This window comes from Phocoena sinus, chromosome 15 (assembly GCF_008692025.1).
Source record: "Phocoena sinus isolate mPhoSin1 chromosome 15, mPhoSin1.pri, whole genome shotgun sequence".
NCBI lineage: Eukaryota > Metazoa > Chordata > Mammalia > Artiodactyla > Phocoenidae > Phocoena > Phocoena sinus.
This window is the reverse complement of record NC_045777.1, coordinates 57,239,686-57,250,151: the sequence shown is the minus strand read 5'-3', so window position 1 is coordinate 57,250,151 and position 10,466 is coordinate 57,239,686. Positions and strand designations below refer to the sequence as shown.

The 10,466-nt window shown below is 44.9% G+C and overlaps 1 protein-coding gene across 1 annotated transcript; it reads right to left on the bottom strand.

The window, feature by feature from the left end:
• Positions 1-8,107: 8,107 nt before the first annotated feature.
• LOC116740770 (barrier-to-autointegration factor-like) lies at positions 8,108-8,769 on the bottom strand. Its single transcript, XM_032606678.1, has one exon. The coding sequence runs from the start codon at positions 8,757-8,759 to the stop codon at positions 8,490-8,492; it is 270 nt and encodes an 89-aa protein (XP_032462569.1). The 5' UTR covers positions 8,760-8,769; the 3' UTR covers positions 8,108-8,489.
• Between the last annotated feature and the right edge of the window lie 1,697 nt (positions 8,770-10,466).

The following is a 10,466-nucleotide window of genomic DNA, read 5'->3' as shown; positions in this document are numbered from 1 at the left end:
GTGTAAGAACCTCGGGATCACAGGGGAAGCTTTTGCTTTTCTTTCAATGCCTTTCTAGACTATTAGCATTTTGATTTTTTGCCACGTGTCCATATTCTTTCTATTTAAGAAAAAAATCGACTACAATTTTGTAGAGAAGTTGCACAAAGAGCCTGTTGTTAATTTCCTAGAATTCTGTCATTGATTTCATAGGGCGGTGCCTTGGCATTCAGGAGGCACTCAATATTTGTCTGTGGTGTGAATGGAGACAGACTGTATACTCAGCAGAGGGAGAAAAGGAGAGACACAGAGAGATTTAAGAACAGTGCTGGCAACCAGTTAAGTGTAGTCATGAAAATGTAGTGGGGGACTTCCCTGGTGGCGCAGTGGTTAAGAATCCGCCTGCCAATGCAGGGGACGTGGGTTCAAGCCCTGGTCCGGGAAGATTCCACATGCCGCGGAGCAACTAAGCCTCTGTGCTACAACTACTGAGCCTGTGCTCTAGGGCCTGCAAGCCACCACTACTGAGCCCACGTGCCACAAGTACTGAAGCCTGTGCGTCTAGAGCCCGTGCTCCACAACAAGAGAAGCCACTGCAATGAGAAGCCCACGCACTGCAAGAGAGAGTATCCCCTGCTCGCTGCAACTAGAGAAAGCCCGCGCAGCAACGAAGACCCAACACAACCAAAAATAAATAAATAATTTTTAAAAAATGTAGAGGGTAGCAAATTTTCTGATGGCAAGAGCCTACACTCTATTTTCTTAAGACTTTTTCATTGAGTTATAAAATAGCCTATCCTCATCATTCATGGATTCTGTATTTGTGAATTCACTTACTCACTAAAATATGTTTGTAACCCCTAAATGCACACTCACAGTACTTCCGAAGTCTTTGACAAATATCTGAGTCTCCCGACAAGCACATTCCCAGCTGAAGTCAAACAAGACGACCAACACCCTGACCTTTGTCTTGGCTCTGATACAGAGCACCAGTGTCCCTTCGTGGTCTACTTAGTGCCATGTTTTTTTGCACATTTGCACTTTTTGTGGATTTTACTGTTTAAAGCGGCCCCCAAGCGTTGTGCTGAGGTGCTGTCTATGTTCCTAAGTGCAAGAAGATGTGATGTACTTTAAGGAGAAAACGCATGTGTTAGAAAAGCTCCATCGGGCACAAACTGTAGCGCTACTGGCCCTGCATTCAACGTACATGACACAACAGCGTATATTAAATAAGGTGCCTTTAAACAGAAACACACAATTTGGCTGTTCCCAAACACCTGTATGACAACCTAGTAAGGATTTCTGCAAAATAGAAAGCTTTTAAAATTACCTGATTACTTCACATTAACGAACTCGTTAACGGGAGCTTTGTGAAGTGTGCGTCAATTTTGTACAGTATGTATGGCATGCAATCATGTTATATAAAATTATTACTTTTTTAATGATTTTTGCCTGCAACAATTATAGTTGTAGTATTGTTGCAAACTCTATTTTTTAAAAAATAAATTTATTTATTTATTTTTGGCTGTGTTGGGTCTGTTGCTGCGCGTGGGCTTTCTCTAGTTGCGGCGAACAGGGGCTACTCTTCGTTGCAGTGAGCGGGCTTCTTATTGTGGTGGCTTCTCTTGTTGCGGAGCACAGGCTCTAGGCACACAGGATTCAGTAGTTGCAGCACACAGGCTCAGTAGTTGTGGCTCGTGGGCTCTAGAGTGCAGGCTCAGTAGTTGTGGCGCACGGGCTTAGTTGCTCCATGGCATGTGGGATCTTCCTGGACCAGGGCTTGAACCCATGTCCCCTGCATTGGCAGACAGATTCCTAACCACTGCATCACCAGGGAAGCCCTGTTATATGAAATTATGTTTCCTTTAACTATGGAAGGAACCTGTACTGTAATGTAATTAAACAATGAAATAATGTGTTACGGTTATGGGGATATTATCTAAAGTGGGCTTGATTCTGTAGCCCCAAAGGTACCCAGCAGAAGCTAACTCTGGGACCCATGAAGGGCTAAGTCTTCAGGGAAAGAATGGGTGAGATGAAATGCACAGTGTTGTGGGGTTTTTAAAATTTATTTTAAGTATAGTTGATGCACAGTGTCGTGTTAATTCCTACCGTACAGCAAACTGACTCAGTTATACATATATATACATTCTTTTTCATACTCTTTTCCATTATGGTTTAGCACAGGCTATTGAATTCCCTGTGCTATACAGTAGGACCTTGTTGTTTATCCATTCTATCAATATATATAATAGTTTGCATCTGCTAATCCCATACTCCCAGTCCATCCCTGTCTCACCCCCCTCCCCCTTGGCAACCAAAGGTCTCTTCTCTATGTCTGTGAGTCTGTTTCTGTTTAGTAGATAAGTTCATTTGTGAAATGCATAGTGTTTAAATGGTAGACACTGATTTGGACCATTATTAAATGGATTCTATCATCTTATCTACCTATCTATATCTGTCTAGCTGGCAAAATGTCATAGCGAATATTTGAGTGAAAGTCCAAATATGAGGGAGTTTTGCATGTACTTCAATACAAGGTAGAGGCTTCAAAATTACTTTAGAGTAGTCCTTCTTTTGTCCTGGAACCACACCTTGCGTAAAACTTTAAGCTATGCAAATGAGCAAGGATTCCATACCCAGCCTTCGGAAGAGCTAGGGGTGGGGAAGGGGTGGTGGTGGGAGGGAGCCTACAATAGGCTGGAGGCTGAGAAGGGTAGGACCAGATCTCTTTCCCTTCACTGCTGGGCCTCCCAAGCACAAGACGCTCTTCATGCTCCCAGAGAACTTACTTTCTTGGGATTCGCCATGCCGTCAAAGTCAAGGCCACCTCAGAAAAGGAAACGGAAGCCTGAGTATAGCTGGAGGGCCAAAGGGGCATATGTCCCCCAATTCCTGAGGCAACGTCCCCCTAACACCCCTGGCACCAGCTTACGCTGCAGGTGGTTTCTGGATGCCTGGAGGGGCACAAGACAAAAACAAGGTATGTTTCTTAGAATCACATTTTCCAACTTGATTGTCGGTTTGTAAGAAAGCTGTTGATTTCGGGGAGGTAGATCTTGCCATGGGCCAACTTATAGAAATCTTGAATTGCCTTCCATAGCTGGTTGGTTTCTTCTGGGGGGGCGTTAGGTATGTGAGCGTGTGATTTGCAAATAAGCCTTTGACCTTTTCCTTTGCAGTTGAGCCTGTGTTTCATTCTCTTGCTTTTGGCATTGCTCCTTTGGAAGTTGACTGAATCAACCAAAATGGGGTTGGGTCTTTGAACAGCTAGTGGAAGGATGGGTATGGGGGACAGAGGTTAGGGTTAGGGTGGAGAGCGAAAGGGGAGCTTTATCAGTCTAACCAGAATCATGGTTGAAAGGGCTCCTCCACAGAACCCAGGCTCCAAGATGGGCACAGATGCCCAAGTGCAGTCTTAAGTACCCTTGAAAATCCCTTAAATCACTTTTGTTACCTATTATCTTCCAAGGAAGGAACAAGATTACCTTATTGAGTACAGCTGAATTGACTGTTGTATTTAGAAATGTCATAACATTTTCCCCCTTCAAAAAAACAAAACAAACAAACAAAAAACAACTTCAAATCCAGAATCACACCAGTCCAGAGCTGAAGTCATGTAAGTGAACATGAAAATACTGAGCATTTGTTCTATCTCCATAAACTTGTAAGATCCCTTTCTTCCCTTGGTTTCATCTGAAGCTCGCAGCCCTTACTCCCATCTCTTTGTAATTGACGTTCAGGCCCACATTTAAACACCGTCTTCTGCTTTCTTTTGCATGGTTTTTGTGTTTCCCCATACATTGGATGCCCTTCCTTGCTTTACCTGCACAGAGAATTCAACCTTCAGAACCCCACAGACAGGGAGAGGGTTGTGTGCCGATTGTGAGGTTGGAACATTGGAGAAAGATGCGGGGCTTCACCTTAGTAGGTGGGGCGGCTACAAAGCTCTGCTAGTTCCCACAGCTGCCACCGAAATCCCGGCTCTGAGAAACCTACAAACGAATAGGTTTGTTCCTTTAGTCGATATTTGAGTCTTTTCCTGTGGATTCTAACTTGAAGGAGATAAGGGCAGTTATTACCCTACGGAGCACACATTCTGTTCTGATGGAGGAGGCAGACTTTTTTTTTTTTTAATTTATTTTTTGGCCGCACTTGGGGCGTGTGGGGTCTCAGTTCCCCGACCAGGGATTGGAACCCGCGCCCCCTGCACTGGAAGCGCGGAGCCTTAACCAGTGGACCGGCAGGGAAGTCCCTGTACAAGCTTTTGTGTGGACCTACGTTTCCAGTTCTCTTGGATGTATATCTAGTCGAATAGCTGGGTCATATGGTAACTGTTTAACTTTTTGAGGAACTGGTTTTGAACTTTTTGAAATGTGACTCATAGAAATTTTAAAATTGCATATGTGGCTCGTATTATCCTACAGTTGGCCTAGAATGTCCCAAGCATTGTGATGAAAGGTTGGAGAGAATTTATACTAAAGGGTGTGATGGGGAGGCAAGGGCGATGCTGGGCAGAGGGTATCCTTCTGTAACTTTTATATCTTACTTTATATACCTTCATCATCTCTGTTGATGATAATTACCAAAGCCTGTTAACTGGTCTCCCTGCTCCAGGGCCAATCTCCATCCAGCAGCCAGAGATATTTTTAAAAGTGTAATTCTGATCATGCTATTCCCTGTTTAAAACACTTCAATGGCCTCCCTGTTCCAATCATATCATATGTAAATTCTTTCCCATGGCCTGGCACTCAGTAGTTGCTCAGGAAATATTTGTTGAACAAATAATGGAAAATATTTTATGTCTTTTTTTGTTTCAAATCTATATATTTTTTAAATTTAAAGAAATTTCAAATTGAAAAAAGTAAAACACTGAAAAATTATATTTCAGGGCAACATCCCATATATGCAGTATAAGTCCATTTTCCTGTATCTTCTCTATCACTGGGTATTCATCTTTTTAATTTTTAACTATGGCCTATTTGCTGGGTGAAAAGTATCTTGTTTTAAAGTTGGATTTCTTTGTTAACAACTAGGTTGAGCATCTTCTGTTTGTTCACTATTTGTTATCTGGTTTTATGACCAAATTAATGATTACAATCTTACTTTGTTTTTATCAAAAAGTATTCTTTTCCACATGAAAGATCTCCAACCTTTGTCTATGTCAGATTTGTCCTTTGTTAGGTTAACAAAAAGAGATTTTTTATTTTTTTAATTTGGCCACACTGCTCAGCTTGTGGAATCTTAGTTCCCCAATCAGGGATTGAACCCGCATCCTTGACAGTGAAAGTGCAGAGTCCTAACCACTGGACTGCCAGGGGGCTCCCAACAATAGATATTAAAAAAAATATCTTCTAGAAGAAAATGCATGCTTACAAATAAAACTAATTTAAAATACAGGTTAAAAAAAAAGATTGGTTATAAAGCAGAAACTAACACACCATTGTAAAGCAATTATACTCCAATAAAGATGTCAAAAAAAAAAGATTGGTGTGTTAGGAACATGGTTAATAAAGAAGAATAAATAGTAGCTGATATTTATATGGCAAGTGTTATTTTTATTTTTTTGGCTGCGTTGGGTCTTTGTTGCTGCGCGCAGACTTTCTCTAGTGGCGGAGAGCGAGGGCCACTCTTCCTTGTGGTGCACAGGCTTCTCATTGCCGTGGCTTCTCTTGCTGCAGAGCACAGGCTCCAGGCGCACGGGCTTCAGTAGTTGCAGCACACGGGCTCAGTAGTTGTGGCTCACAGGCTCTAGAGTGTAGGCTCAGTAGTTGTGGCGCATGGGCTTTGTTGCTCCGCAGCATGTGGGATCTTCCCGGACCAGAGCTTGAACCCGATTCCCCTGCATTGGTGGGTGGATTCTTAACCACTGCCCCACCAGGGAAGTCCTGGCAAGTGCTATTTTACCTAGAGCATCCTTTATCCCCTGGGGCTAGCAGTCTTTTTTTTTTTTTTTTTTTTGCGGTACGCGCGCCTCTCACTGCTGTGGCCTCTCCCATCGCGGAGCACAGGCTCCGGACGCGCAGGCCCAGCGGCCATGGCTCACGGGCCCAGCCGCTCCGCGGCACATGGAATCCTCCTAGACCGGGGCACGAACCCGCGTCCCCTGCATCGGCAGGCAGACTCCCAACCACTGCACCACCAGGGAAGCCCTAGCAGTCTTTTTTTTTGGTAAAGGTTCAGATAGTAAATAGTTTGGACCATATAATCTGTCCCAACTACTTCATTCTGCCATTATAAGAGCCACAGACAATAAATGAATGGGTGTGTCTGTATTCCAATAAACCTTATTAATGGATACTGAAGTGTGAACCTTCATAATTTTCACATGCCATGAAATACTATTCACTGATTTTTTTTCCAGCCATTGAAAAAAATGTAAAAAACATTCTTAGTTCTTGGGCTATGCAAAAACAGGAAGTAGACCAGACAAATGTGGCCCACGGGCTATAGTTTGCCAACCACTGCTTTATCCCTTTTGAACTTGACTATAGCTCAGTGAGGTGGACAGGTAGGCATGATTCTCCACTTTCAGTACATGCAGGAGCAGGTTCAGGGAGGTGAGGGCATGGAGCTCACATAGTCTGGCTGGGTCCTGCCCCATCACACACAGATGCTCGAAGGAAAAACCAACAAGAGCAAACAATTCCATGGAAGCCAAAAGCTTTTATTCAAATCCAGACTGTTATAGGTTTTAGAAACTTAAGTTTTTAGTGAATCTAAAGCTTTAATGATTCCACCCTAGACCAAATACTTTGAAAAAGGAATACCATGTCCCTTTGAGTGTAGCTATTTCAACACTTTCCTTGCCCAACTGGATCCCATCAGTGCTATCCACTTTAAACTCAGAGGGTGGGATTTTTTCTTTTTTTTTTTTTTTTGCGATACGCAGGCCTTTCACTGTTGTGGCCTCTCCCATTGTGGAGCACAGGCTCTGGACGCTCAGGCTCAGCGGCCATGGCTCACGGGCCCAGCCGCTCCGCGGCATGTGGGATCTTCCCGGACCGGGGCACGAACCCATGTCCCCTGCATGGGTGGGATTTTTAAACAACCAGGATAATTGGAGGGCAGTAGAGCCCCAGCTTCAGAGTGTAGACAGACTTAGAATCCTGTCACTTATTTGCTGTGTGACTTTGGACAAGCTGCCAACCTCTCCATAAAAAGATCATCATCTATGGTTTCATTTTCAGTGCAAATTTGAATCAATGCCATAAAAATAGGAGTCAAGTCCCAGTTTTTGTCTGAATGTGAAATAATACAAATTCCTTAGACACCCCCCCCCCCACGTTAATTTAAGGCTCCAATAATCTCCAGGCACAAAGGACCAAGAGGCCTGAAGCACCCATATGTGTCTAGACTGACAACTAGGGCAACCCCATGTGAGTAGGTAAACAGAAATACCCACCCTCCATTATCAAGGGTAGTCTTGAATGATTAGCTTTATTTTTTTTAATTTAAATTGATTGATTGATTGATTGCTGTGTTGGGCTCCCGTTGCTGCGTGAGGGCTTTCCCTAGTTACGGCGAGAGGGGGCTACGCTTTGTTGCGGTGCGCAGGCTTCTCACTGCAATGGCTTCTCTTGTTGCGCGGGCTCTAGGCTTGTGGGCTTCAGTAGTTGTGGCACACAGGCTCAGTAGTTGTGGCTCGCGGGCTCTATAGAGCGCAGGCTCAGTAGTTGTGGCGCATGCGCTTAGCTGCTCCGCCGCATGTGGGATCTTCCTGGGCCAGGGCTCAGACCTGTGTCCCCTGCACTGGCAAGCGAATTCTTAACCACTGTGCCACCAGGGAAGCCATTGAATGATTAGCTTTAAATGTCGCCAAGTCTTCAGGAACACAACCCGCTCAGAAAATATGGGAGCGTAGAATACATCCTACCCGGCTGGTGTAAAAAGTGGAGTTAAAATAAGGAAAGTAGCTGGCATGGAGTGGATCAGGCAAAACAATGGCTATTTGTATTAGTTCAGTGGCAGAGTATTAATTTAGGAATTTCTTGGATGTGGGTTTTGAAATATTGACAGGCCTGCCTGGGTGAGGGCAACTTGGTGTGACTCTTAAGACCTCCTATGGAGCGGGGCTGAGGCTGCCAGAGTGGGAATCTGTTTTAGTGTTTTTTTTTTTTTTTATTTGGAAGGCCACTGACTTTATTGATTTAAAAAAACTTTACAAGGACAGTGACTGTTGTGCCAGAAAGAGGACCAAATGGAGTAAAACAGACCCGAGGTGGGAGCAGGGGGCAGGTGAGGACAAGGCCAGGAATCACTCAGAAAAGCTGGTAACTGCAGTCACAAAACTGGCAGGGAAAGGCGAAGGGAGATGCATGCAAGGGAAAGAATTCCAAAAACGTTGAAAGGTGAGGGGAGAGAACTCCCCGAAGACCCTGGAGTACATGGGAGCTGCGCATGACAACAGCAATCTTTTCCTTTGTAGAGGATGGGGGAGGAGTCCTCACTTGGCTGCAAACTCTGGAGACTTAGTGCTGGGGCTCGGGGTCGGGGCTCCCCAGAGAGCATCACAAGAACACGTCGCACCACTCTCGAAGGCAACCGAAGCAATCCCGCGACTGCTTGGCGTTGGCGCCGCACGTGTCCTTCAGCCATTCCCGGAAAAGATCTTCATCTTTCTTTAGCACCAGAAACTGACCAAGGACCACATAGGCCTTGTCAAAGTCCCTTTCCTCCAGCTTCTTGCCCAGGACTTCGCCAATCCTGGCCAGGCTTCCGGCTGGCTTTTCCCCCATGGGCTCTGCCATGAAGTCTCTGTGCTTTTGGGAGGTTGCCATCTTGATCAGGCTTAATCTGGGAATCCTGTAGCTCTGGTTCCCGTAACGGCTTCTCCCGCCGATCCCTCAACCCATTAGTGTTTTGTTTTGTTTTGTTGAAGTAACAACAGCTTTAGTGAGATAGAATTCACATACTATACAACTCTCCTACGTGTATAATTAATTCAGGTGTTTGTAGTGTATTTAGAGAGCTGTGCAGCCACCACCATGGCCAATTTTGGACATTTTCATTTCTCCCCCCAAATCCCATACCCACTAACAGTCCCTGTTCCCTGTCCCCACAGCTGCTGGCAACCACTAATCTGCTTTCTGTCTCTATGGAGTGACCTATTCTGGACATTTCGTATAAATGGAATCAGACAATATGTGGCCTTTTATGTCTGGCTTCTTTCACTCAACGTATTGTTTTCAAGGTTCATTAAGATAGTGTGTGTCAGTGTGTAATTCCTTTTAATGGCTGAATAATATTCCATGGTAGGATATGCCACTTTTATTTATCCATTCATCAGTTGATGGATATTTTGAGTTGTTTCCAGAGGTGAAATGACACTTTATTGGACTAGTTCTTGGGCCAGTTAACCTCCTGTCTTGGCCTCCTCATCTGTAAAATGGGGTAATAGCTCCCAATCACAGGCAGGGCCAGGACTAGCCTATACAGACCCTTTGCTCGAATTAAGAAGTGCCTCTCTTGACAGACACCCGTCTCATCCCAGGGCAGGGGAGGCTTTGTTGCTAGAAGCAAATTTGGCCAGGGGTTCTTAGCCTGGATTTCAGCCCAGTGTTTTGTTTTGTTTTTTTTAACGTAGAGTGCTTTAATTAATTAATTTATTTATTAGTTTTGGCTGCATTGGGTCTTTGTTGCTGTGTGCGAACTTTCTCTAGTTGTGGCGAGCGGGGGTTACTCTTCATTGCGGAGCATGGGCTCTAGGTGCGCAGGCTTCGGTAGTTGTGGCATGCGGGCTCAGTTAGTTGAGGCACGTGGGCTCAGTAGTTGTGGCTTGTGGGCTCTAGAGCACAGGTTCAGTAGTTGTGGTGCACGGGCTTAGTTGCTTCACAGCATGTGGGATCTTCCCGGACCAGGGCTCCAACCCGTGTCCCCTGCATTGGCAGGCGGATTCTTAACCACTGTGCCACCAGGGAAGTCCCCAGGGCTTTGATTTTAGCTTTATATTTTCCATTAAAAATACCATTTTCCAAAGTCATGTGTCAGCTCCTGTTTTCTCCCACCCCCTTCAATGAGGTTATGTCGAACACTTGTGATATAGATTCACTTGTTACTGTCTGCATTCCGTCCTAGGATCCCCCAATATCCCTCTTGATTTTTAAAAAAAATTGTGTACAATAAAGTTCACTCTTTTTTCTTTTTTTATACATTTATTTTATTTATTTTTGGCTGCATTGGGCCTTCGTTCCTGCGCGCGGGCTTTCTCTAGTTGCAGCGATTCATTGCAGTGCGTGGGCTTCTCTTGTTGCAGAGCACGGGCTCTAGGCGTGAGGGCTTCAGTAGTTGTAGCACATGGGCTCAGTAGTTGTGGCTCACAGGCTCAGTAGTTGTGGTGCATGGGCTTAGCTGCTCCGCAGCATGTGGGATCTTCCCGGACCAGGGCTCGAACCTGTGTCCCCTGCATTGGCAGGCAGATTCTTAACCACCACACCACCAGGGAAGCCCCAATAAAGTTCACTCTTGGTGAGGTTCTATCAGTTTTG

Excerpts from the sequence above, each read along its gene's own strand:
- LOC116740770 (XM_032606678.1), bottom strand. The coding sequence starts at position 8,759 with ATGGCAACCTCCCAAAAGCACAGAGACTTCATGGCAGAGCCCATGGGG.